At 43.8% G+C, this 26,904-nt stretch overlaps 7 protein-coding genes across 8 annotated transcripts; 2 read left to right on the forward strand and 5 right to left on the reverse strand.

Annotated features, from left to right (window-relative positions):
- Positions 1-144: 144 nt before the first annotated feature.
- Positions 145-1,124, reverse strand: LOC122619923 (uroporphyrinogen-III synthase). The gene has a single exon (XM_043797146.1). The coding sequence runs from the start codon at positions 983-985 to the stop codon at positions 224-226; it is 762 nt and encodes a 253-aa protein (XP_043653081.1). The 5' UTR covers positions 986-1,124; the 3' UTR covers positions 145-223.
- Positions 1,125-1,270: 146 nt separating this feature from the next.
- Positions 1,271-2,921, reverse strand: LOC122619922 (protein FAM114A2). Its single transcript, XM_043797145.1, has 2 exons — positions 1,814-2,921; positions 1,271-1,756 (listed from the first exon to the last, which is right to left on the reverse strand). Exons 1-2 carry the CDS (start codon positions 2,848-2,850, stop codon positions 1,369-1,371), a joined length of 1,425 nt encoding a protein of 474 aa, XP_043653080.1. The 5' UTR covers positions 2,851-2,921; the 3' UTR covers positions 1,271-1,368.
- Positions 2,922-8,430: 5,509 nt separating this feature from the next.
- Positions 8,431-9,821, reverse strand: LOC122621021. Its single transcript, XM_043798743.1, has one exon. The coding sequence runs from the start codon at positions 9,688-9,690 to the stop codon at positions 8,536-8,538; it is 1,155 nt and encodes a 384-aa protein (XP_043654678.1). The 5' UTR covers positions 9,691-9,821; the 3' UTR covers positions 8,431-8,535.
- Positions 9,822-12,077: 2,256 nt separating this feature from the next.
- LOC122620806 (intraflagellar transport protein 56) lies at positions 12,078-15,703 on the reverse strand. 2 transcript variants are annotated; one of them, XM_043798436.1, is made up of 5 exons: positions 15,223-15,703; positions 14,997-15,161; positions 12,930-13,814; positions 12,404-12,864; positions 12,078-12,340 (listed from the first exon to the last, which is right to left on the reverse strand). In XM_043798436.1, exons 1-5 carry the CDS (start codon positions 15,223-15,225, stop codon positions 12,142-12,144), a joined length of 1,713 nt encoding a protein of 570 aa, XP_043654371.1. In that variant the 5' UTR covers positions 15,226-15,703; the 3' UTR covers positions 12,078-12,141. The 2 variants fall into 2 exon arrangements, with proteins under 2 accessions (XP_043654371.1, XP_043654372.1); XM_043798437.1 differs by lacking the exons at positions 14,997-15,161; positions 15,223-15,703 and adding an exon at positions 14,131-14,362.
- Positions 14,396-14,717, forward strand: LOC122620808. Its single transcript, XM_043798438.1, has one exon. The coding sequence runs from the start codon at positions 14,413-14,415 to the stop codon at positions 14,608-14,610; it is 198 nt and encodes a 65-aa protein (XP_043654373.1). The 5' UTR covers positions 14,396-14,412; the 3' UTR covers positions 14,611-14,717.
- A 6,528-nt stretch (positions 15,704-22,231) lies between the features above and the next one.
- LOC122621347 lies at positions 22,232-23,464 on the forward strand. Its single transcript, XM_043799187.1, has 2 exons — positions 22,232-22,379; positions 22,451-23,464. The coding sequence occupies exons 1-2, from the start codon at positions 22,302-22,304 to the stop codon at positions 23,210-23,212; spliced, it is 840 nt and encodes a 279-aa protein (XP_043655122.1). The 5' UTR covers positions 22,232-22,301; the 3' UTR covers positions 23,213-23,464.
- Positions 23,465-26,197: 2,733 nt separating this feature from the next.
- On the reverse strand, positions 26,198-26,703 carry LOC122621583. Its single transcript, XM_043799496.1, has one exon. It carries the CDS (start codon positions 26,593-26,595, stop codon positions 26,290-26,292), a length of 306 nt encoding a protein of 101 aa, XP_043655431.1. The 5' UTR covers positions 26,596-26,703; the 3' UTR covers positions 26,198-26,289.
- Between the last annotated feature and the right edge of the window lie 201 nt (positions 26,704-26,904).

Here is a 26,904-nt window from a genome sequence, read left to right on the forward strand (position 1 = left end):
CCATTTGTATCTAATTTAAACTCATTAAGTATTTTATCCAAAGAGATCCAATCGATTTGGGAATAGTTTTGGCAATAATAAACTCGGTAAAATAAGTTCTTTGCTGAAACAATTTAATTAACACATTTTTGTCCTCACTTTTTTAAAGGACACTAAACAGATTTTGAAAGCATACCAAAAGTAAAAACGGGTAAAAACAAAACGTAAAATGATCGATACTAAACTATTTCTTGATGATATTTATCAGGTGGTCCACATCAGCAGCATCTACAACTCCGTCCGCCTGCATACCGGATTCCTCCATTGCCTTCCTGGTACCACTTCCCACGGCTATTAGCTTGCGATCCTTAAGCGAAACGTTGTAATCCCCAAAAAACTCCAAGGAACTGCGGACACTGGAGGGTCCAAAGAACACAATCGTTTCCATTCGCTTGAACTTGAGAGCGTGCCGCATCTGATTGATGAAATCCGGATGAGACCGACTCTCGTACACTTCGCAGGCATCCACCCGGAATCCCTGGGCGACCAAGCGGAGACGCAGCGTCTGACCCACGCCGTTTCCACAGGGCATCAGCAGTGGCAGATCCCTCTTGGGTCCGAAGGTCTCCACAATCAGATCGCACAGATTATTCGCATTTACGGCGTGGTCGCCCAGAGTCGAAAGATTCTGGAATGTCATCCAGGCGGCGCTGTGAGTGTTCTTTCCCAAGGAGTAGTTGTGTAACGCCCGCCAGCAACTTGGAAGTGGCGTCTTCCCCAGTGCCTCGTTTACAGCCTGGACACAGCGAGGGGTCGTAAAGATAATGCCAGCATATTTGTGAGGCTCGAGCAGCTTCGCTTGCAATTGCTTAAGGTTCTTGAACACAAAATGCGACGGCGTAATAAAGATGGGATCCAAATTATGGCTGCGCAAGGCCGAACCATAGAAATCATCGGAGGACGGAACCTTGAGCAGAATAACCGGACGCTTGTTGCGATCTCCCATGGTTCTAGCTAAATTTTGTTGGATTTAAGAAAAGAATGGACAATTTGATGTTTGTGTTTTGCGTTTGATTTATATATCGTTGGAATACTAAGGGAATAGAATAGATAATGCTTGAGAATTATTGCCGCGCCTATCGAGAGTCGGGTTTCAAAAATTGTTCCTCGAATTTAAGCCAACTAGTAAATCAAACCAAACACGAGTGCAGCAAACAAACTGCCATTTGCACGTTGAAAAAACTTGTCAATACTTTCGGGAATGTTATCACAAGCATTTGCAGCGCAATCATTTATAATTTTGTACATTTATGTGGAAAACAAGTTAGTTTGGGACAATAACCAAGCAATAGTAAAAGTAGAAAGTACAACAATTAAATTTAATTCCGTTTAGACAGCTCCCATCTGGAGAATGGGTGTAAATAGCTTGTAGGCTTTCTCGATGAACTGCACGGCAGATAGCATCTCGGAAAAGAATGTGCTGACCCGGACTTTAGATTCCTCCGCTTCTGATTTGCCGCTCAAAACGGCGGCGAAACGGTGGCTTAGTCCCTGAAGGTGCCCATGGAACTGCTGGCAGAGATTGACGACGCCGTCCACTTCGTTGGCGGTGCTATGATGTGGCTTCACCAGCAACAGCTCGGCGATCTTGTGCAGCTTACACATCTCGAGGGCGCAGGCTTCGCTTAGGGCGTGGATGCTCTTCGCATAAGCTTGGTCCAGATCGGCGGCAGTGGCATCCTCAGAGGTCAACCAGCTGAGCGACTGCGTCCAGTGTCTGCATAAAAGATTTGGGTTTACTATGTTCAAATACTTTCGATTGCGGTCTACTCACTTGGCTATGTCGTCGAACTGAATGCCCAGCTCTGCATCCTTGATCGTGGCAGCCAGTCGTTCGCTCAGTTCCTCCGCCTCGTAGTCACCTTCACTCTCCACTTCCAAGTCCTCCAGTTCTAGGAGTTCCTTCACCTCGTTTATCGTTTCCTGCAATTCGGCAAGGGCGTTACCACTAACAGCATCGAGAAGGGTGTCCAGCTTGAGGCGCGACTCTCTGGACAGGATCTCCAGGGCCTCAAAATGCACCAGGCCGCAGTAATGCTCGAAAAGGACTTCGAAACGCAGCTGGGCCTTCTGCCTTTCCAGCTGCAGCTGTTGCAGAGATTGCTCCATTTGGTCGGCATCCTTCTTCGCCTCCAACAATACGGCACTCAAATTGGGCGAGTTGGCCTCCAGGCCAAGCAGCTTTCTCTTGTTCATCAGCTTGGGATCGTTGTCCTGCAGAATGGTCATGGTCTTCTTGCCAATGCCTTCGAGTGTGTCCAGTCCGGTGTTGAGGACCTTGGAGCCCAGACTGGTGACAAAATCCAAGCGAAAGGCGGCCGCGGATTCGTTTTTATCGTCAACAGGTTCCTCTGGACTTTCGTCCCTAGCCTGTGGCGGGTCCTTGGCAGCCTTTTCCGCCCTTTCTGCCTTTTCAGCCACATTGATGCGAGCCAGTTCCTCGGGATCGGGCACTCCGATGATCTGATTAAGGCCCTGGTTAACTTGGGTGGTTATCGTGCCCAATCCTTCCGTGGCCGTGCTCAGCACGGAGCTCAGTTTTCCGCCCCACAGACCCCAGGACGAGGTCGAGGATGAGGCGTTTGCTGTCACTGGAGCAGAAACTTTGGGAGTTTCCAGCTTTTCCTGATTTTCCACCGTTCCTTTTGCGTCGTTTCTGCTCGAGACTTCTGCTTTCTCCTCTGGCTGTTGCTCCTTCTCCACATGAACGAACTTGTCCTCGTCATCGCCCCAGTCGTCCCAGTTGTCGTCCTCGTCACTTTGGGCCCAGTCGTTACCGCCGTCGTCTTCCTTTTTTGGATTTTTCGCCATTATTTGTTTATTTCTGCTCCACGTAGATTTTTAGGATTTGAGCGAGGTCTGCCAACTCACTGCGGACTTAACAGCTGTTACTTTCCAAGCTGCCAACTCGCTGCACTCCCTGAATGGGCGCGCATATTTGAATACTCAAATAATTGTTGTTGACACTTTACTTAGTTACTTTTAGTTAATACAAATGTATCGAAACCTAGTTAACTTATTTGCAGTTGGTTTGTTTTCCATTTTAATGAACTAAATTAATTATTCTTAGTTATAAATTCGTAATCATAAATGCCATAGAAATATATTTGAAGGGTCTAGAAAAGTCTTGGAGGAGCTAAGGATATAAGTATAACTTTTATACTTCATCTACTACAGAATTTCATCAAAGAGTGTACTATTTTTTTAACAGAATCGCATGAGTTTTGCTTAATTTCAAAGTGCTGCTGGCGAACCTGCTGGCAGGCAAGCATTGTGCCAATTCTAACTGGGCTCATAAATTAGAAAATCACACAAGCACGTATACAAATGCTCGTTCATCAGCCCAGAAACCGAAAAGTTTTGCTAGCTAAGCTAACCAGCATATAAATTTGACAGCAGCGCTGGAGCAGCGCAAAATTAACAAGCCAACACCATTTCCACACACACCTTTTCCATAAACAAGGAATTTTCATAAACTTGCAGCACAATTTTAGGCAGCCGCTGCCACAGACTTTTCCCGAATGGAGCAACCACACGAATATTTCGTCAAGCCGGCAAATTTATCTTACGCAGAAACGGGAAGAAAGCTGGGTTAGCTCCCGCTCCGTCTCCATCTCCATCTCTTCGGTGATATGAGTAATTTTTTAATTAAAATCCTAAAAGAAGGTAGTTCCCTCCCGCACAAGCCAAAACCGCTAAAATGTCAGTTAAGAACTAAAACACCTCCGTATTCCCAGCCACTTGCCTTAAAGTGGCGCACTCAACCCGCCTTTCTCGGGGCTAGTAATTGCATGTTCTGTGTCTTGTTGGCCAAAAATTAAATGTAAATTTGCCTGCAGATAGGTTTACATGTGCGGAGTCGAGACAAATGTGTATTGTCAGTTGTCTGCTTGGGTTGAAGGGGAAGTGGGTTGTTGGGGCCGGAATCAGAGGTTAAAATAGTATTCAAATAAATAATATTTGGCTACTTTTAGATGTATTGAGTAGTGTTTTTACACCACCATAAACCAAGAACTATAAATGGAGCTTTTCACCTGGCCCTTTGATCTTGCGCTTAGCAACCTCCTTGTGGTTAACACATTTTCCCCATCTGAAGTACCAAAATGATTGTTTGGAATCAAAAGTACACCCAGACAATGTATTGGCAACACAGAATTAAACTACAAAATTGGTTTAAACTATGGGCAAACAAGAGCAAAGTGGGCCAGGTTGATGAGGCTGCTTGGCAAAAACGCACACGCCCACCATCCTTGGCTGCCAAGCGACATCTTCGTCATGGAACTAATAACTGGAGAGGAGCTACTATGTTGTGGCACCCGCACTCCCATCCACTCTTTGCCAGGACAACAATGTTATTGATACCTCCGCCGGAACCCCGGACAAACAAGAGAACCCTTTCGGCATTCGGTTCCCTCGGGCATATTGTCTCAGTGTCTACTCCTCGGTGTCTCTTCAAATTTATTTCCATCGACTTGATGTCTCTTTGTGCAGAGCTTTGCCGGTGACAATAAACCAAACTTGCAGATGTTTATTAACATGTTTCTCTGTCAATATATCTATGAATACACGCACAAGTGTACGTATCTATACTATAGATCCAATGCCAAATTGACGATGCTGATGCGCCTCATCGTTGAAGGGGCGGGATGGTGATGGAATCCGGATCCGTACCCGTACCCGGAACTCATATCTCTGCCCTACAAGTATCGCTTTACAAGTGGAAAAATTCCTTTAGGCCAAAGTGTGCATTAAGAAGATTGTTTTACTATTGTTGTAAGACACCCAAAACGTACACATTTATCTATACTTATAAATACCAGCACACCCACGCAGATACTTTAACTACATGAAAACTGAGTGCACTGAGAGAAATGAAGGCACTGAATGAGTGAAATATACTTTTATAGTGTTATATTCAGTAACATACCTGCTGCCTTTATCCAAACTCTAAAGTTCATTGGAGTTCTATATGTTAAAGATGATTACTTTTTATGAAACTCACTGAAACAAAGGCGACGTTAATCTTTTTGCAGTGTACTCGCACCAAACTTGCCCACAGGCGAATGCTTCTTGTTCTGCTCGTCTTTCGTCCTTCGCTCTTCGTCCTTCGTCCTTCGACCTGCTTCCTGCCACTTTTCCCGTTTTCTCCTTCGGCATCGAGAACAGCTTCCTTGCCGTTGTCATTCCACTCAACAAAAGGATTCAAATTTCATTAAATCTCATACAAAAGTATCAAAATGCCATTGTTGTCATGGCACTCACACTCTCACACACTTCGACTGCACTTGCCAGGACCTTCACGCACACATTTAAGGAACTGCGAACTGGAAGGCTTGACGTCTTTAGCTTTCACTTTGGGCCTTTCATTCGATTTACGTTTGAAGTTACCCCATATGCGCCCATGTGCCTATGGTCCCATGTACCCATGTGCCACATGGGGAAGGGACGCCCTGTTTGCCGAGGAGGCGTGTCCTGATCGCTATCTGTTGTAATGGAAAACTTAATAGACAGTCGTCGAAAATAAACTGCCAAAGGACTTTTCAGACCGAAACGTTAATCGCAGCAATTGCACTCGCAATTGATAGCTATCCCTTGTTTAGGTAATCCCCACAAAATCAGACACTATTGCCAATACGGCGATGTATGATCTGCCCAAATTGGGTTGTGGGAAATCACACCTGCCGAAAGGTATTAATATGTACTTATTGGGGCTCTAAGCTTCTTACTTTCAGACGACTCGGTTCCCGTTTGTGGAAATAGTGTGAGTATAGTCGATTAGGTTAATTGTAAACATGAAGGCAATTCAAAGGTCGCCTTTAAGTTGCTCAAGTCCTTCCATCTTTGAAGCACCTACTAGCTAGGGCCTACTATCACATTAATTCGTTACACTACTAGATATATTAGAAACGGTTTTATGTATAACCACGAGGCTATGTGATTATAGATAATCACTCTGCTTAGCAGCATGCGCCCCCTTTTGAAAGCAAAATAGCCAACCGGCAAATACCAAAAAAACCAACATGCCTCCTTATCGTTAGAACTTTTTTGGATAGAGCAAAACTTTTCAAATTGCTTTCGCATTAAAAATCACTAAAATGCGTTTCCGCTCCACTGCAACCAGGTCGTTATGTCGCACACTGTACGTACATCTACATGTACACACACACACTTTGTGTGTTTGGCTCACTTCAAGTGTCATTAAGTTTTCGGTGATCGCCCATGTCCTTGATACTCGGTTTCTTTCGGTTTTCGTCAACTCATCAGGGCTCGAGCTCACAAAAGTTCAACTGACCTCCTGTCCCGCCCCCGATGACTGCTTGTGTGGGCGTGGCTGTTTGGATTAAACATTTATATGTGTTCATATGCGGAGTAAGGAAGAAGCCACAGGATGATAGTCGAAACTTGGCCACAATAAAATTGCTGTAAACAATGTGGGCGAACCGAACATATTTTCATAAGCTCTCGTCCTTCGACCTCGAATAAAACCGCACGTCATTGGGCAGCTCTGCCGGAGCTAAGACCAGATAACTGACCACTGAAATACGCCAAGTGAGCCCAATCAGCCAGAGGCAATTTATTGTCTATGGCTTGGAAGGCATTGCAAGTTAAGAGTTTTGAAATTTAGTTAAATTTGGTGCCCTCTCTTAACAGGTATTTAAAGGGATTGAGCTAAAACTAAGGGTAATGTATAGTTCTTTGGTTTTTGGGAGTTATTTTATAAAGCTTTACAACTTACTTAAAAAGATTGAATGGCTTTATAGTGTTCTTTCTTGCTCCTTTTGAATGCTTCTCCAATATTTCTGCGTCGGACAATCATAACTGCCTTGGATGCCATAAGAAATCACGTTCCACGCGGTTTGCAAATGTCAACGAGAGAACAGAATGATGCCACGCATGCCACTAATGAGGCTCGTTAGCGTGGTCATCCAACGGGCTCCCCTCTGGAGCCACAAGCCCTTAATCCTTCCACTCCCACTCCCACCTCCTCATCGACATCCTCATCCACATCCATGTCCGCATCCATGGCCACCCACGTTTGCTCATTCGGCGGGTAATGTATGCAACAAGCCGAATTGTACAAAGTACGAGTACCAGGCAAATCGATAAAGTAATTTGGCCATAGCCACCCAACTCAACCAAACCCAACCCATCCGACTTCCCCTTTCCCTTGCCCATCTCGCGAACATTTGGCCACATAATTTTGTTTGGCAGAGCAGCACGTAGCCGATGACTGAGTGAAGACTGGGAAGACTGGGCAGCCCGGGGAGCAGCTCCTGCTCCGGACTCTTACTCGGATTTGGATTCGGATTCCGATTCGGATGGGTTCGCCTAATTGCAGCACCATCTTGCGGTTATGCGTGCTACGTGCGTTTGTCGCACGTCTGGCTAATTAAAATTGCATTTTTCGTACGCTCCGTGCAGGTTATTGATATGGTCCATGTGGACATATGTACATACATATATCCGTATATATGGATACTCTACAAATACGTAAATTGGCCTGCCGATGCGCCAGTTGGCCATCGTGTACTGGGTGCTGATGGAGCGGAGCATATCAGCTATTACATCTTAAATATACGAAAATCGTATATGTGCGAATTTAGTAAAAGTGTATAAAGCTAAACCTCTCCCCTCTGTTTCGAAACCCCACCTGAGCCGCTCAGTCGACCCATTCATCTTTCTGAGTGTGGGACTGACCCTGTGGGGATGCTGGTATCCTTTCACCATCTGCATAAAATCAATCAATCGCACCGGAATGCTCAAGAGGGTCAGAGACCTTCGTCGACATTCCCAATAGGCCTAATTAATTGATTGAGGATGTCATCGGCTTGCTCTGGTTTCGGGCGGCCACCTCCGTGTTCGCTTTGTTGTCGGGGTCACAGTTGCAACTGTCATAATATTGACTCATTGCCGTTGTAATTAATGGTGTTAAGACTCGCACGCCATTTTAATGCAATCGAATTGACAGGCGGCATCCGATTCGCGTTCACTGCACTTCCCCCATTGCCACTTCCATTGCCATTTCCATTTCCATGGGGGAGCCATCGTCTGGGGGATATTGATTTCAATTATAATGATGTAACACAATGGACGCCGGTCCCCTATTGACGGCCATTTTGGTCTTTCCCTACCCTTGCCCTAACCCCGTTGCCCCGTTGCCCCGGAGGCGAGTTAACTAATTGTTAACCTCCTGGTTTGTGTTTCGAATATTAAATAGAAAACCAGTTTCCCGCAGGAAACTCCAGCGCTCATTAATTGAACGACAGGGCAGTAAATTCTCGTGGCTGAAATATCGGCGATGGAGCTCTGAAACTACTTCGCAAGTAACAGATGTGCCCTAACGAACAGCTGCCTTTGATCCCATTCTCTTTTATGGTTACTCTTATAAAGTGGTCATTCAAAATTTGCCCTTTATTAAAGTACTATTAAAAGAATCTAGTACGAAAAATTAATATCTGCAAATACACATGACAAATTTATAACTCCAGCTATTGATCAATCTTCATCCGAGCTGTAATCGCTGTCAAAATCCATCTTTCCTACTTGGGTATCTGGACAAAAGGGTTTTGTCACTGCCGGTTCAGGTTCATCCTCAGACTTTGAGGTATTTTTGCTCCGCAGTGGCAATCTTCGCGGGGAATTCCAATAGACCTGCCTTGAAACTTTATGCCTTCCGCTGATCGAAGGCTTATACTCAGAGTCGGAACTTTCACTTAGTGGTTTTCTCTGTGTTTTTGGCTTATTCGATGAGCTAGGGATATTGTCGGTGTATAGCTCGATTTCATCTTGCTGAACCTCACCATCGTTCTGATTTTTGCTGGCAGCAAAGGGACCCTCCTCGCCATGGTTAGGCGCATATTTTCCCTCTGGCGGCAAGTCGTCGATGAAGATCTGTCTATCGGGTATGTCCTTATAGGCGTCACTATCCTCCGACTCCTCCTCGCTGTAGTCCGATTCCAGAATATCGGACTCTGAACTATCCACGTACGACTTACACTTCTCAGTTTTCAGCGAGCGATGTGGAGTGGCAGTGATTGAGTGCTTGAGTGTGATGGCTTTTGTGAACGGATCATTGGAGATGAGTTGTCGGTTGTATTGTACTAGTTTGTCTTGCTTAGTTTCAGACTTTGGGGTTCGCATCGCTGTTAGCTCCTTTATTAATTTCCGACTCGGTTGTGGAGTAGTCTTCACAGGATCCGGCAGTTGAACCACCTTCTTGGAACTCCCTTTATGCGTAGTGGACTTCCAATCGCGCATAACCAGTTGAGCCAGGAGGGGAAAGTCCTTTGACTCGGGTGTGATGAGCAGACTTTGCTCCATTTCCCTGCGATTGGCCACCCGCTCACCCGTCTCCATGCGAAATGTTTCCAGGGTGTGTCTGTAGCCGAACCAATCGAGGAACTCCATAACCAGCTGGTTGATGAGCTTGACCAGGCTGTGATCTCCTGAGTGATTGCTTCCACCAGATGCTCCACCGGATAGAGATTGGATTTTGGACATATCCAGCTGGCCACGCATCATCATAAGGATCTTCACGTGCATTTCGCTCCGTAGCGCCGCCATGGTTCCATTTTTCTCGAACTGGCTTTTGATATTCTGTTCTATCAACTTCTCGTAGTCAGCCTCCAGCTTTCTCTCGTTCGAACTCATAGTTGTGAATTTTGAATTAGGCGAATTTAAGCAATCAAACTGTATACTTTATCAATTTTATATCTTCGTTTTAATTCCTGTACGTTCAATTTGACTTTGTGTTTAATTGTGGGCAGAAGCTAGAACTTTCAGTTTGGCCATTTTTCACACAGCCTCCTTAATGTTTTGGATCATTCTAAATTCATTGGCCTGTGGCCAGGATTTCTACGAACGTCTGGAAAGTTTACTTTACTTGCCAAATCAGTCCAACTCGTTAATCATGCAGATAACCTTGATGTTTGCCCAGTCTGCGCATATATTAGCCATTAGTTGGACTTGTTGAACCTGAGCTTTGGCTTAATTTACTTAAAGCTATTGCATGAAATAAAAATTTAATAAAGTAATTAAATAAATGAATAGATTTATAAAGGGGCTACAAAATATTCGACATTCAAAACGGATGGCATTGAAAAGTTATTTTTGATTTTTTTTATATATCGGTGCATAAAACCTACTGCTCTTTCAAGAACTAGGACGATAATCACACAAATTAATTCTTTTATAACATTATAAAAAAGAGCCAAGAATGTTAAAAAAAAATATACACAAAACTGTATCAGGACCAACTTCTGGCTGCTTTTTCGGGTGGTGAGTTTTTCTTTTCATTCATTTGTAGGTGCTGGAAAAAGTTCGCTCAGCGATTGAGCCAAAGAAATATTTAATAACTATTTTCTTGCCATTTTTTCCGTTCTGTTTTTCCAGGCTTGTTGGAAAAAGTTATCTTTGCATTTGCTTTTAATTTTTGTAATGGAATTGTTAAGAGCGAAGGGCCGGGCAGGGGTAGCAGCTGATTTATAGTCGGCCCAAAGTTTTCCGAGTTCAAAAATTCATCGGTGAAAAATGCCAGCCGCATTGGCCTTAAAGTTTTGCACTCAGCCCTTGCTTAAATATTTGCTCAACTAATTAGCAAAAGTGTTGGCAAGGCAGCAAAAAATCCTGGCGAAATTTGTAGATAAACATATCTATATATTAAGCTCAATGCCTGCGCCATTTCCGGTTTATCTCTCGGCTAATTTTTATTGGTGTAGCAAAGCAAAGCCAATTAGGCAAAATGGCTGCGACACATTTCCGCTGGTTTGCTGAGCCATCTCGAACCCGTTAAGTGCCACCGGGGTCAGGACCCCCTGACCTGACCTGACCTCGAATGGGAACAGTACGGACATCTAGAGGGGTTTCCATCAGAGGGGCTAATATATCCTTACATTAAGGTTGACTGCACTTCTTTACATTGAATCTGCTCAAGAACAAATTATGTTTTTAAAACTGTAGTATGAACCTTAAGGAATTATATTTTAATTATGCATATTTATATTTACAAAGAATAATTATGGATAATCAAATCTGGCACCTACGTACATATATGTAAAATGTTGCTCCATTTTTCACAGCTGTAGAAATAACCTTACTTATTGTTATTTGCAAATTTTCCAGATGTTTTTAAGCTGTGTTGTTCAAAAATAACCATTACTTGTAATGATTTAATATTGAAAGGATAGGGTATTTCTGAGCTGGCTGCTTACATACATAGGATTGGCTTCCTTTTTGCTATTATCATTGCCGCATTGTTGTTACTTCAGTGACACTTTCGCATTTTGCTAATCGCATTAATTATGCCTTTCCCCTATTTGCTGCTGGGCCTCTGGTCCTGTTTCTGTGTCCATTCCTTCCAGGACCAGAGTCCTGGATCCTCCGGCCTGCAGGCCAAATGGCCAGCAAATTGAACAAAAGCAAACTGCAGGCAAAGAAAGCGGTGTGGATAGGGGCTGTATGGAGTTTGAATGTTTGAATGGAGGAGGAGGCTACTTTTCAGGCATAATTGCCTCTCAAGGGAATTAAATTGAGCCGAGAATTTCGTTGGCAACAAAAGATGAAGACGAGATTTTATTTCATTAATTATCAATTAGTTTTTGAAAGTTGTTGCGCCTGATTTATTAAGTGGACAGTGGCTGCCACTGGCACTGGGATAACTTTCGAAATGCCAGGCTTAATTTTCTTCATAAAATTGCTCTTCAATTAATTAACCAAATTGTTTTGCGGATACAAATTATATTCGTGTATGCCGCAAATCAATCAGCAATCACGTGAAAAGTGCTGCCAGGCCAGTTGCAAAGGAATTAGTATCATTTTTCACCTCTTAAAAGCTCTTCTAGTTTTAAATAAGCTCTCTAATCCATTTTCTTTGACTTGTGTGGCGGCTAACCAAATTTTCATTAATTATGGAAATTGGACATCAATTTTAAGTTAATTCCCTCAAGCATTGAAACCGATTTGCCGCTCTTACTCCCACGAAAGCTAACAAAGATGTTGTAAGCTTATCATACACATATTTGATTTTAAAGTATCTCTCTATTGTATTTATATGCGTGAAGTTGGCTTATGATGCACAAAATTGAATTTTGCTGAAATGATGGTTTACTTAAAATTATTGATGTGCTTCCTAATGGTTTTAATCATGGCCTCAGCCTGCGAGTTCGAGGAGTCGCGTAGAATGCCGATGACCTCGGAGATTCCTCCGCCAGGACGACCTCTTTGGGCCTTGGTGCACAAGGCGAACAAGACTCCTGCGCAGGCGCCCCTTTTGCCCTCCCAGTTCTCCGGACTGGGATCGAGTCTGTTGGGAAATGAAATTCTTTTAAATTGTCCCAGTGCTATACCACTTGATGATTCCACTCACTTTTCGAGCATATCAAATGCCTTGGCTGCCACCCAGAATTCCGCGCACTTGTAGCACTCGTTGGCAATCAACTGCAGTAGAATAAAGGCCTCTGCGTTCGTATCCCTGGTGATGAATACATTCCAGGCCAATTCGGGATGACCGCAGTGTATGTGGCACTTGGCGAGGATCATGCAGTAGGTGTGCTGGTTCTTGATGTCCATGTCGGTGATCTGCATCAGCAACTCCTCCGCCTCCTTGTAGTATCCTGTGGCGCACTTGGCCTGGGCAAAGTTATAGTTGAACACATCGTCGTTGACGAAGTAGCTGCGAATGGAGTTCATGTAGACCAGCACCTCCTCGAACTGCTCGTAGAGGAAGAAGGCGGAGGCCATACTCTGGCGACCCGGTATCGTGTCGCACTCTGTTGCCGAACTGCCCACCAAGTGCAGGTTTTGCTGGGCCGTCTTGATGTGCTCCTTCTAAGAGATAGAAAACATCGTGTAAACTTTGCTTTCTCCATAGAGATAGGTATATGTTTCCTTACCGATCCCAGCTGCTGGCCAAGAGCAGCATGGACCACTCCTTTGAGTATGTACTCATGCGGCGAGGTGGGCTGCAGCTCCTTCATCAGAGCATGGGCTTCCTGGACATCCCCCTGCTTCAGATAGTATATGGCCAGATTCAAGCGAGCCTCGGGAATAATATTCAGCAGTCCTGGTAGCACTCTCAATGCTCCCTCGCCGTTCCGGAAAACGACCAAGTTGTGGCGCAGCAGATCCGCTCCGAAGGTGCCATTGTCGGCTATGTTCTTGATTTCCTGCTCGGCCACACGGCCGTTGAAGAGGCGAAATCGGTTGCAAGCCTTTAGGTTAATGGCTATGGTGCTATCGCCATGTTGACTGAGATATACGTCCAGGACCTCCTGGGACATGTCGTAGTAGTCCAGCTTATAGAAGCACAAGGCCAAGTAGACATTGATGGCCTGGTACTCCTTGTTGTCCACCAGCACCCGCTTGTACACGTCGATGGCCTCCTGGTAGTGGGCCCGCATGTAGTGCATCGAGGCCAGGCTGAGCTGCTGCTCCAAGCTCGAGGAGTCCTGCAGCTCCTCCTGCAGCTGGCTCCACTCCTCCTCGCTGCCCAGCTTGTGGGCCAAGTGGAAGAGCAGTCGCTGCTTCAGCGGGTTCTCAGCCGCATTGGCCATCAGTTGCTGGGCCTCCTCGTACAGGCCCAAGTAGAACATACACACGGCCAGGTTGAGGTCCACTTGCCCATCCGGACTCGAGGAACCCTGCTGTATGGCCTTGTACTGGGCGAGTGCCTGTTGGTAATCACCCAAATGGAAATTGCAAAAGGCAATCCACTGATCCACCTGGCTCTGCTTGGGTCCTCGGGCTCCCTCCTCCTCGTCCTCGTCATCGTTGGCGAACTAAAATGGATGCACTAGTTAGATAATCTACAATTCGATTTTTTCTTTAAGCTTTCCTTTAAATAAATTACAAAAAAAGTGTAGATAGACCCTAGCGTGTTAGTTTTAATACCAGTATTTAGAGGTGCACATGCTTGATACAAATCACGACATTTAGCGTCACTGGTTTAATAGTGACTGATAATAAAAGCACTGTGTATAAATGCAAAAATGAGCTAATTAAAAAACAAGTTTCGCCGAATTGCATATATAAAACAGGTCCATTTCGGCAAACATAGCCAGTTGTTTTCGAACAAAACTAATATTATACTAATACCATGTGGTAGCGCAAATCAATTATGAATAAACAAAGGTAACATGTCTTTGAACCACAATATTTTAATTCAGTAAACTCCAATTTTACAGTGTCGTTCAGAATACAATGGACGGTACGATGGCTATCAATCGATTTATGTATTCGGACTATGAGATGCAAAATTATACGCGTCACTAAGCTATAAGTAATTCAAAAACGAGTCTAGGCCAACTTCAACTCAACGTCTGCCAAACTGGTATAAAAGCTGCTGACATATAGTCAGATTGCATAGTGATCTCTGCCATGAAGTTCTTTGCTCTGATTGTGTTTCTTTTAATCGCGTTGACAGCCGCAAAGGCAGATCCTCTATCGCCGTCATTCCAAAAATGCCTGGATGAAATAAGTGATGCGGAGTTGTGTGAAAATTTCAAAGACCAATTCCCAGAAGACGCACCTGCTGTTCCTCTCGATGAATACACCTTCGAAGCCCATTCTGGATAATCTAACTACATTTTCGTTGTGTAATTCCGACCAACGCGAATTAAGCTGAATAATTTATTGCGCACTGCTGCTTTATAAGTTAAATAAATAAACCAATGATTACATAAACTTAGCTTTGTTCCTATTGCCTCTCGTATGCGATTTGTATTTTGACAAGAAATTCAAATTCAAATTAGCACTAAAAAGTGATAACTAATAAGCACTAATTAGTTGACGTAAATTATCAGGCATGTATATAAGTAAGGAAAAAAACGAAAATCATTAAATTAAAGCTGCCTAATATGCGATAGTTACTTTCACTGTTGGTGCCAAGCATAAGAAACTAAATTGTGAAAACCCAGCCACGATTGTCCACTGAATGGGAGGCCAGAGTAATCCGTACGCACCTCCAGAAAAGCCCGGGCTCCCGTGTAGTCCCGCTTGATGATGAAATCCTCGAGGGAGGCCGGTGCCGGGGTCTTCCTCGCCTGCCTGCCGACGCCGAGTCCACTGCCAGTGCCTCCGCTGGCGTTCCTCGAGCTCGCCGAGTCGGTTTTTCCGCGCGAAAGTATCTGGGCAGGGACATAAGTATCTCCGGAGTATCTGACAACACTTTCCAGGCACATTTCTTACCATTTTTTCGCAGAGCCGTTTGTTTCCCCGGGATTTGCGCTCCTTACGCCTTGCTGGCTCCTCGGTGTTTGGGTTTTGTGTGTTGAATGTTGTGCGCTGTCTGCTTTCTGTTTTCAGTTTTCAGTTTTCTGTTTTGGTCGGGAACGCTTGGTTACGGTCGCTTGGCAACCTACATAGCGTCGATAAAGCAGTTCGACCATGCCTCACTGCGCCCAGAAAGAGGCGCCCCTTCTGGGTCCTTGAGTGCAATTCCATCTACCCCGTATTCTATTCCACCCGCACTCCACTGTATTGGGGCCAGGAACCAACTGTTGATACGCCGGAACAGCCACCCTTAATTCTTGGGATATCGTCCTCACTTTTCCTGATGATGTCAGCAGCTGCGTGGGGCTTCGTACCCTTTAAATATGTTGTAGGGTCTTACGGAATCCGGCAAAAATAATACAGCTTAATCAATAAAATTCAGTAAAAATCACAATTCAGAGTTATTTCGTTCTCATAAATACAAATTTAAGAATATTTCAATGACATACTTTTTTCTGCTTTCCGAAACAGATTTTGGCTACATTTCAAATATGATATTGCATTGTTAGTATTTAATTTGTGATAGCTTGTGATAGCTACCTGCAGGATATTCCCTACTCTCATCGAGCTGGACAAGACATGAAAATATTTCATACCTGCCGGATGCGAAGTACACGACGACCCTGGTCAGATGGTGCTGGGTGCGGAATTGGGTGAGCAGAGGTAGACTTATGGCACGCATTGTTGACACAGTTCCACAGGAACTGATGTTTTTGCATTTGCATTTTCATTTTGCAATTTCTTTATTTATAAGACGCACACGAATCATAAATATGCAGGCAGCCTCCGGCGAGAAATGCATGCGTCAATCCAAACGCCTTGGCATGGGCGCCCGTACTTTAGGAATTCTCGTATTCGTATTTTCACTCAACTCTGCTGACACTGCATAATGGCTCACAAACACATGTATTTCGTGTGATAGACATGACTGTAGAATTTTGTTATTCCAGTGCAAATTCGAACGCCATCAAGTGGAAAAACAAGTGGAAAATAACAACAGTCCAAGCAGAGCAAAGTATTCGCAAACTGTAAATACTGCTTCACAATTGTGCTTCACCGGAGGAGAGATTGATTTAAGAATATTTATGTATTGCTTAAACCGCAAAGTGCTAAATGAAATTACTACAAATGCAGCTTGCCAAGTCCCCAAAAAGAGGAAAAGCCCCAACCAATTGAATGTAGAACGCGGATAAAAGTCGAACAACAATCTGTTCGTTGCGTGCAATAAAACAAGATAAAGCATAAGTTCAAACACCAACAGTGTGGCAAACAAATTTACTTTCAAGTCGTAGCATTTCGTATATTCCCGGCCACTCCATGTACATATGTATATATGTATGTATATATGCTTATGTATATATATTTACTTCCATCCAGCAGGCAGTCAGTCGGCGTACGCGCCTTTGTTTATGCTACACTTTATTGCGCTTTTGCAATTTCGCGTTTCCGTTTCCCGTCAAATCAGCCATAAAAAACGTAAAGCAAATCTGGGAGTCACGACCCCGCCCAGCTGGATCCTTCTGGTCCTGCTCCTTGAAGGCGCCTATTACATTTCGCAGTCGAATAAACAATGCCAACATCATTTGCACCTCCTTCATTATGGGCTTGGCTCGTTATTTGTCAAACAAATAAACAGCAGGCAATGCCAATGTCGGCACACTTGGAGAAACTCCACTTCATACTTTTCCCAAAACATTGGAATACTACAAATCTGAAAAGAAGTATCCACTGTTGTATGGAAATCTTTGTTATTTATTCCTAACAACAAAAAACCTATGACTGTAAAATGAATTTAAAAGACACACTTTGCTTGTTTATTATGTCCCCATTTTATTTCCCATTTTCTTGCAGTGTGGATGGCGGGGATTTTGGGGGCCATCGCTGGAAAACAGAAGACTTGCCAGTCACTGTTACGTGCAATTGTCTCCGGCTTGGGCCCATGATTTTCCATCATTATCATGGAGAGCTGTTCGTGTTTACAATTTTTCCTGCGCTCCTTTTTCCCACTGTGACAATTTATTGTCATCTTCTGCTTCACATTGAGTGTATGCTCGCTTTGTTTTGTTTATACACTTTCGTATTTGCATTGCCTTCTGTTCTCAGCTTTTTTTCGTACTTTTTCGTCCTTTCTCGTCCTTTTTTTCGAGCTGGATTTTTTCTTAGGAAAATTGCGAACTTGCGAAATGAAGTGCAAAATTCAAACGGAAATTGAAACGGCAATGACAGAGTCGACTTGAGTTGAGTTTGTTTCGTCCTTTCGCTCCTTCGGCTCCTTTCGATCCCTTCGCTCCTTGGGCTCTATTTATTTGGTTTTTTTTTTCCTTCGCAGTAGGGCCTGGACTTTGGGCTTCAGCGCAGGACTCTTGGGCACATGTTGCCTGCAGTTGCATACATATATAAATGTTTCTTCGCAATGAAGTTGGGAAAATGGCGATTTTCTCAAGCGTAAACTAAACACTGGAAATGCGAAAATAAATAAGAATGGACATCTTGGCGAATTTATTGGTCATGATGATGACGACGCCTGAGTTCGGATTTAGCACAAATGTTGAATACCACTGAAGCATGCATAATAATGGGGCACTGAACTTTCCCAATTGGGCTCTGGCCCTGGTCAAGGATGAACTGGAACTGGGAAATGAAGTTGAACCCGTCTGAAAATGTTTCGAAATAGTTGAGAGTATTGCGGGCAATTCAGTGGATTTGTTTCCATCTGCGATTTGAGATCGATGTTCAGCCTTGACTGAACAAACTGAAAAAGCAAAGAGCACCACTTTCGCTGGCCAAAATAAATTCGTTATTCCGCTAGAAAGGGGAAATCGGGAAACAAACTCGTATATATGTAGCATACGAATATATAGAGTGTGTGTATGCAAAGAAATCAGACAACTGTTGTTTGCAATTAGAAGCAAATAAACTAAATTGTTTCGCGGTCCGCAGTTTTTGAACAAGCGGCGCACATTTTCAAATTTGTTCAGCACACAAACTCTCTAACATCGCGGATTTGCTCTTCATTTTTGCGGCAATCGCATTATTGGTGAATGTGTGAAATGTTTTTGGCTGATTTTGCCTGGTCACTTTCGGCCAAGCGGCTCTCAACGAGGCCTTCTACACGATTTGGCGCATTTACATATTTTAATTAAAACATAAATTCTGCATTTTGGCCATACAGTTGAATGTCGGTTGCGTGCGAAAAGCCAGCGAGCATTTTAGACAGCTCTATTTTGCCGGATTGATTAGTGATGCCGCAAAGTGGTCACTGTGATTCAATTTCCAGTTGTTTCTGGCATTCGGCTTTGTGTGGATGGGACGAAAATCACTCTTTTAACTTCATAGCATAGCAACTGAATAAATTTAGAAGAGGGGATCAGGATCGTAGAATAAAAGGGTGTACTATACTCGTTGGAAAGCATGTATCAAGTAGAAGAAACGACTCTATAAAGTGTATACTATATATTCTTGATCAGGATCACTAGCCAAGATTCCAGCTGAGAGCGAAGCAGTCACTTATCACAGTTTCAGACATTTTCACTGGCAGTCCACACAAATGAACTTCAATCTTCTATCCTGAAGGCACATCCTTTGAGTCGTTCGATGCCTTCGCATGCCTTTGGTTACTTTAATAAATATTTCATCAGACACACGCACATCGCCACACAGAGAAGAGGAACGTGGGTAGCGCATAGTTTACTATCTACTAAATATTTAAACGCAGCGTCAGATCGTAAAAGCAAAATGTATGCAAAGTGCATGTCGAGCAGCCATCGAGTAAGCTGTAAAAAACTAAGGCAAGTAACGGCCAAAATGAAACGGAAAAAAGGTTAGGAAAAGGTAGAACAGTCGAGCTGCAATATTGAATAAAGTTAGTACCTGGCGGTCTGTTGCGCCTCATCTTGCTCACTTTGCTTATATTTATAGTGTATCAGCTAGGTTTTTATGTTTTTAGCTCTTTCATCCAGAGTTTCTTACTCTTTTTAGGGCATTTAATGCAAGCCCATACATATTTTGTATTAAGATTTGGCAAGGAACGTTTATGTTTTTATCGTAAATGCCTTTACCAAATTATTTCCATGTCACTATAGAACAGGCTTATTTATGGCGGTGCAAGTACAGGCATATAAATTGTCATATAGTGCATTTTCCTTGAATACAGAATACACTATATATAGCAGAAACTCCGCGGAGAATTCAAAATGAACGTTTATCGGGAGTCGTGCAGCGAAAAGTTACGCATCGATGGCAATGCAAACACGGCACATGGCAGCGGGACAAAATTTCTTAATTTCAGCCGGGGAGTGCCCACCTCATGGCCTCCGCATCTGCAGCTCTGCATCTCTGCATCTCCGAATTTCCACATCTCGATTTTCAGACGATGCGATGCCTGTGCGTTGGCAAATGGAAGCATATATGCTCCTATAGTGGGAGTGCCAAAGCCGCAATGTGTCTGGCTCTGGGTTCATGAAGGCTCGTACTCGTACTGTACTCGTACTACCAATACTCGCGTGTGTGTGGCCAACATGTCTTGCGCTCTCTATGCGACCACGCCCACACAATCAGGCGCCCATTTATGCACTAATTAAAATTTTATCGTTAAATCTTGTTTGCTTGCATTGCTACAAGCAGGCACTGCAGCCCCTCCCCTCCCCTTCCCCTCCTTCCCGCCCAGCCCCCGAAATACGCCGCATGTATGCAATGCGAACATTTTCGCTGAAAATGTTTGGCAACAGTTATTTGCACTTCCCGATTCCCGATGCCCGGCCACCACCAGCCACATATCCTGCCACGCCCAGTTTTGGGGGGCGAAGGCAGAGGGGCCATGTGATCACAGCGTTTAATGCCGGGCACAAGCATTTTCATATTTTATTTGGCTGGATTCGCAGCCAAAAACCAGGCGCCCCTTCGTTAAGTGCCGACACTGAGAAAAACAAAGGCCCTCATAAGAATAGTAGTTTCTCAACTAAAAGAACTAATGTCACCACAAGACTCTGCTATTAAAATTAAACTCAAATTGTAATTATTTCAGTTTATTTTCCCTCTAATATACGTATGTATATGTACATTTTAGTTAGTTTAGTTTTTTCCTCTAAGTGCAGACCTAATGCATGGGGGCAGACTGATTGTGTTTGACCTTCGCTGGCAAATGTGAATCGCATTTAGGCGAGCAGATTGTATTTCAAAATCACTGCCCCTGTCATTTTGTCAAACATTTTTCAAATTACACCTCATCGCGCGCTCAGCCAGCAAGTGAAATGGCAAAAACAACTATGAAAGCCGAAATTCAATTTCCAAATGTGGAAACCAAAATCCAAAAAGTCGTACAACTTTTTCCCCAGCTGCTGCTCTGCTTTCGCCGTGTCAACTTTTTTAATTTAATATATACAGTGCGTATGCGTAATTTTTGTGGCTTTAAGCGGCAGCTGCTGTTGTGTTAGAGTGTGCCTGTGTGTGTGTGGGGGTGTGTGTATTTGTGGGGTGTGAGTGCGGCTAGAGCTGCAAAAGAAGCAAAAAATTTAATTAAAACGTTGCATAAATGAAATTCAAATTCGAAATTGCATGCAAAATGAATAATTGAATGGACCATGGCAGTTGACTAGCTGCCACGACGGATGGTTTAGTTAATTTTTGTCATCGTCGCTCTCTTTCGGACTGACACGCCTCAATTGGTGGGCGGAACACAGCGATGGGCGGTAGAAGTCCGCTTAGTTACTAAATTAAATTATTTTCTCATGCAAAACACAACCATTTATATTGACAATTTCATCGGAACTAATCCAAACCGGAAATATGTTAGAAAGCTGTGTTTATTTCATATTTAGCTACATAAACGAATAACTACTATCTCTTTTATATAGTTTAATAGTTTATATAGTTGAGTCTGAAAGAGAACTATTTACTTGGTCGGGACTGTATCTGTAACCTGTTACTGTTCATTTTCTAGTGAGCAAACAAATCAACCGCAAAACAAATTAGTAATTTAATTTTCATTGCATTCAGTTGCATATTAAAGCTTTATTTGTTTGTGTTTTTTGTTCAGCTTTTGCAAAAATAACAAAATCCGTAAAATAAATATGTGATATGATGGGCAAATTTATTGCTGTTGTATTATAAATCGCCAAGGTTTGAGCTTTGTGTGCACTACAGCTTGGATGTGCCAGAATTAGAAGAAAAATAAAGTATTGAACTTCCTTGGGAAGAAAGCTCTTCAATTCACCAATGACTGAATCACTGAAAGGCTTGAAAGACTTTGAATAAATTAAAGTACCCTCTGCTAGCGCACGAAAAACAAAGACTAACTTGTTTATTACCTTTGTTTAGACTTTATATGACACAAGTTTGCCTCCGATGATGGCACTTGAGCAAATGGCATTAGCATTGTCTTTCCATCCTGCAGGACTTGGCTGCCTTCCCCAGTCTATTTGCCTTCATATATTTCCTTGCATTCCTTGTGGAAAGTCTGAGCAAGTTTCTTATCGCGCCAAAATGTTATTTTTTCTCGGCTGGGTTTACTTTGCGCTTGATTTGTTTTCCATAGTTGTTTGTGTGTGCCTGGGAAAATGCTGCTTTCTTGCATGGAAATCTCGCCTTTACTTGGTTCCATTAACTTTTCGGCATAAGTGAGTATGCGATATACATTATGAAGAAAGGGACTCGACTTCGCCCCAAAGCTGGCAGTCCAAAGTGTGGAAGCTCCCAGCTTTGGGAGTTAATTTCCCAGAACTTTTGATTGCTCAATTTGGGCGGCTTCAGAGATTTTGCATATTAAATTCGCCGCTTATTCTCCAGTTTGATCGCTATTTGCATATACTAACCTATATCGCAGCATCATAACACGTATTTATCGCCACGATATAAAGGCAATACCTTTAAAGTTTGAAGATTTTCAATAACAGGTTTTTATGAAGCTTTTTAATTGTTATATCCAGTATTTAAGCGTCAATCTTTGTTTCTAAATTTATTGTAAGTAAGTGAATTTGGTTGTATAGAACTGGTGAAATATGTGTGAAATAAAGCCAAACTTCGTGACGCACGATCTGGTGCACAACCTGAAGTGCACTAAGCGCGGTCCGAGGATAGTAAGTTCCAGAAGATTCGCCTACCGAAAAAGGTTTCCACAGTCCTTATGTTCGATTCCAATTCCGATTAGAGGCCAGACATGAAAAAGACGAGAACCTGGCCTGGAGCGCGATTCATGTGCGTTTGTAAGGAGGGAGACTTGAATACTGCTGCATATTGCTTGGCGGAGCTGATGCACGAGCCGTTTCGGCCATTTCCGATGGCCACCGTGGCAGTGCATCATTCGATCCGCGACGAGTTCATCGAGAGGGTGAGGAGCAGGTTCCGGCAGCTGAAGCCACACGTGGCCAACCATCCGAACTTCATAAGAGCCGTCCAGGAGCTGAAGTACGGGCTACGACCTGTGAAGTACGTCCTGGCCGATGTGGCCGATGCGCCGGCCTGTGCCAGTCCCATTTTGGTGACGGAAGGCGTCACCCACTTGTTCTTTCCCAGCGGACCCTCGGGATGCACCACTCTGCACAGCTTCAGCACAATGTCGGAGGTGGCGCTGATCTTTGGCAAGGAGACGCCGAGCTTCGACGCGGTCTACTTCTTCGATGAGACCATCACGCGTGTCTACACCTTGGCCAAGCTCATCAGCTGTGTGCAGTTCTTTGTGAACTGCATGGATGCCTGTCTGCTGGAGATTATGCCCCACTACCTGGAGCACACGCCCATGGTGATCTACAAGCGCGGCTACCACTACGAGACCCTGGAACTGGGCCACCAGTGGAAGATCATCGTGTTCCCCTACAGCACCTCCATCCTGAGGCAGTGCTGCTGTCCCACTGGCCAGTGCCGCTGCTATGCCACCCACTCGGCCTGCTGCGAGGACCATTTGCAGGGTTAGGGTATTCAGGATGTGTATGGACTCAACTGAGAACGTAGCTCCAGCCCACTCCATCCTGCTGGTAATTTCGACTGGGAACTCCATCTTGGCAAAGGAAGTCAGAACTTCCTCCGTCTGTTCTTCGGCTGCCGGCGTCGCTCCAGAAATCCGCAGTTCCAATGAGTAGTTTGCGACTGGCAACACATGTGAGCCATAATTTTCGCGGTACTTGCCTCTTGAATGGCAAATAAAGTGGACATTGGCTGTGGTGAACTATTTTAGGTAATTCATCTATTTGTTAGTCCGACCTAAACTGTGTAATAGTTGAAGGAAATAACTATATAGGGTAAGAGGAACGGTTTGCAATGTTGTTGGTAATAAGGACTGTTATATACAAACTAGCTGCACTCATTTGGGGATCTCTCCTGTATTTAGTGCCGCAATAATTTTGGCTGTATTTATCAAGCCGTGTCCCTTCGCCCAAAACCTCCAACTTTGGCCAACCGCTTGCAGGATGTCGCCGACTGTTGGCTTTTAATAAAACTTGCACACAGCCGCCAAGTATTTGCCTTGGCCTTGTCGAAAAAGAACTTTGAGAAACCGGGGAAGTTGGAGGTCTGGGTTCTGAGTTCTGAGAACTGTGAACTGAGTTTTGGGGTCTGAGAACTCCGAAACCGACACAAGTCTGGCAGCCATTAGTTGCGGCTGCTGATGCGGCAGCTTGTCGCCGAGGCATTGACTTCTTTGGGTTACCGCCGAATAGTTGTTGGGCTTTTATGTGCCAACTTGTTAATGAGTTTGCCGGGATGTGGGCTGTAGGTTGCCCGTCCATATCCAACCATCAAGCACTCATTCATGGCAGGCGGCCTATGCTGCACTTACTTACCTTCTGCATTTTTGGCATTTGGCATTGAAACGGAATCCTGGCTGAATGTCCTGCTGTCTGGAATGTCTCTCCATCTGCTGCACTCGTCTGGCTTATTTGTCAGTGCTGTCTGCCATTTTGATTTGCAGTCTGGCATATTTTGGCCGCACTTCAGCATTTTGATGCTCGTTGGCAATGAAAAACGGCAATGGAAAAATGATGTTGCACATTAATATTTTACCTTGAGGAGGATGCACTTTAAATCATCTGACTGGATGTGCCTGAAGTACTTAACTAACATGTCATCCTATTAAAAGGAACTGATTATATAGTTTGACATATTGTAATTGCATTTCCCTGAAAGAAAACAAGACTTACAACGTTTATAAATGTAAGAATATTTTACAAATTAATTTGATTTCTTTAATGATGCGACTAATATTCATTACCTATAGCTAGAGGTCAAATCCCTTTAACAAGCGCTGACAACTCACATACAAATTGTACAACCCAAATAACAAAGTGTTCATGATGTTTATAAAACTGGAGGACTGAACAGGACAGAGCAGAACAACCAACTGAAACCGCTGCCAGCATAGAAACCGAAACAAAACAGAGCAATTCCGACCAAATGTCTCTCAAACTGACCGCAACAATTTGAAAAACATTACCCATACGCCGCGTATGACACGCCAAAGCGGAGCAGATGGGCGATAAAAAGGGTGGACATGGACCCATGGACACTGGGCGGAGGGCGGAGAGCGGAGGGCCAAACAACCGACAACCTACAACGGACAACCAACTCGAGCATGGCGAGCAGTGTATTTTCAACACCTGCTGGTCAAACAAATCGTGTTCATTTCGGTACAAACACTAATTTCGACAAGGTGCAAACAAGCTGACGACTGCTCGGCAGGAGGAGATCTGGGACATGGGACGTGGCAATGGGAGTGGGAATGGGAGTGGCTGTGGGATGGTGGAACCATGGACGTGGCGACCAAGAGAGGAGCGTTGGGAGCAGCGGCCCGAACAGGAACACGCTCGAAACACAAACACAATAGAGGAAATTCCCACCCACTGGCAGAGGGACAGCGGCGCTTGGAAGTGTCACGTGCACTGACTGTCTGCCTGTGCTTTTGCAGGAAGTACACTTAAAAAAATATTGATAGTAAATGAATTTTAGGTGTCGATGCTTGTGCGCTTACAGTGCAGAGTTTACAACTAATTGCAGGTGCCATGTTCAAGATGTTGTGTTAATAATCTACAAGTACGAGTATTTGTCATAAACAATCAATATTTTGTAGTTTTTAATGCCCCTTTCACCCATTAGTAGTTTCTTAATATTTAAAAATATTTTCTTTTGCGACTTGGGGGATATTTTCGCGCAGTGCTACAAACTCTGGAGTCGCATCCTGGAGTTTTCGAGTCTGCGTTTTCGGGCCGGGCCTGGCGTCGACAGATAAAATGCTTTTTTGTGAAAAATGTAAAATTGCATTTGTAACCGCATTTCATTAGAGAAAGAAAGTCAACCGTCAGGTAGCAGACAACGCACGTTTCCATAGATGGACCCCCAGCCAAAGGGGGGAAGGGGGGTTAGTTGGTAAAATAGCAACAAAGTTCGCAATCGCGCCGGCGAAACGAGCGTCACGGTCAATGGTGAAACGTACAGCGAGACACAACTTGGCCAACACACACACACAAAAACGGCAAGCAAACTATTCCATGGGGGTGTGAGGAAGGGGAGGGGGAAAGGGGAGAGGGCTTCCATGGGTCGCACTGCAGCTTGGCAATTTTTGTTGACCGGCCAGGACATAAACATGGATCCTGTGTCTGGGCTGCAACTTCTGTCCTGTAGCTGTCTCTCTGCCCCACTCATTGTCTGGTTGTTAGGCCTTTAAATGTCCTGACAGGAATGTTGATGGCAAACTCGGTTATCGATATGTGAACAACGTGGGGGCTATAAATAAATAATGGGCCAGTGTGAAGGACTGTAATGCTGTTGGGTTATTCGAGAGGCCACATAAGAATGGCTGACAATTGGAAATTACTTCTAGTAATGGTAGGGTTGTGTTCTGTCCTTTATGTACTGCACAGTTTCTATCCCTGTAAAAGAAAAAACATTACTTTTTTTTACATTTTTTATATTAGGTTGATCATATAAATCTTCTGCGTATTATCTACTATATATCAAATATATAAACAATTTACAAGCCATACGTGGTTGGCAAGGATTTTAGTTCGTCTTCAACTTGCAAAACACGCCAGATATAAAGTTCGTACACGCTTTTAGAATATCGGGAATATCCCTGACACCATCTTGCATTTCCGAAGGAGTGATGATGTGGTAGGCCAGCAAAAGGGCCACGATAACCAAGGTTGGTATGGCCAGAGACACCACGATGCGAGCCACAGTGACGATGGCTATGCAGATTACTATCAGGATCAGAAGAATGGCCAAGATGCGGCCCAATTCTCCGGGCTTCACTTCGCCTTTAGTCCACTCATCCAAACGGTCGAATACGCTGTCACCGAATGCCATTGTGTCTGTTGGTGTTTTCTTAACTTTCTACTTTGAATTTGTCTAGAACTGAACTGACTTGTTGTATGCTGTATGTAGGTATATTGAATGCTTTCTGAGAGCTAGAGTGATCTGATATATTGAGTACATATGTAGTTTGTGATGAACAGTTTGTGGTAATTTTCAATTTGAAGTATAGTTCTTAATATGTTAGAACAACTTGAATGTACAAATTCAAAAATATGTTAATATTACCACTTTAACCACTGCGAAAACAGTTTGTTTTCTGACCTCAACAACTTAATCTGGCATTGAGAAGATATTTGGTGG

Source organism: Drosophila teissieri, chromosome 3R (assembly GCF_016746235.2).
Source record: "Drosophila teissieri strain GT53w chromosome 3R, Prin_Dtei_1.1, whole genome shotgun sequence".
In the NCBI taxonomy this organism is placed as follows: Eukaryota; Metazoa; Arthropoda; class Insecta; order Diptera; family Drosophilidae; genus Drosophila; species Drosophila teissieri.

What these genes read in the sequence shown, in the direction of transcription:
- LOC122619923 (XM_043797146.1), bottom strand. Translation starts at nt 985, where the DNA reads ATGGGAGATCGCAACAAGCGTCCGGTTATTCTGCTCAAGGTTCCGTCC.
- LOC122619922 (XM_043797145.1), bottom strand. Translation starts at nt 2,850, where the DNA reads ATGGCGAAAAATCCAAAAAAGGAAGACGACGGCGGTAACGACTGGGCC. An exon ending in CAGTTCGACGACATAGCCAA is followed by an intron (nt 1,757 to 1,813) that starts GTGAGTAGACCG and finishes TCTTTTATGCAG; the next exon opens with ACACTGGACGCAGTCGCTCA.
- LOC122621021 (XM_043798743.1), bottom strand. Translation starts at nt 9,690, where the DNA reads ATGAGTTCGAACGAGAGAAAGCTGGAGGCTGACTACGAGAAGTTGATA.
- LOC122620808 (XM_043798438.1), top strand. Translation starts at nt 14,413, where the DNA reads ATGAAGTTCTTTGCTCTGATTGTGTTTCTTTTAATCGCGTTGACAGCC.
- LOC122620806 (XM_043798436.1), bottom strand. An exon ending in GAGCCCGGGCTTTTCTGGAG is followed by an intron (nt 13,815 to 14,996) that starts GTGCGTACGGAT and finishes CATCCATTTTAG; the next exon opens with TTCGCCAACGATGACGAGGA. An exon ending in TTGGCCAGCAGCTGGGATCG is followed by an intron (nt 12,865 to 12,929) that starts GTAAGGAAACAT and finishes TCTATCTCTTAG; the next exon opens with AAGGAGCACATCAAGACGGC.
- LOC122621347 (XM_043799187.1), top strand. Translation starts at nt 22,302, where the DNA reads ATGTGTGAAATAAAGCCAAACTTCGTGACGCACGATCTGGTGCACAAC. An exon ending in CTAAGCGCGGTCCGAGGATA is followed by an intron (nt 22,380 to 22,450) that starts GTAAGTTCCAGA and finishes AATTCCGATTAG; the next exon opens with AGGCCAGACATGAAAAAGAC.
- LOC122621583 (XM_043799496.1), bottom strand. Translation starts at nt 26,595, where the DNA reads ATGGCATTCGGTGACAGCGTATTCGACCGTTTGGATGAGTGGACTAAA.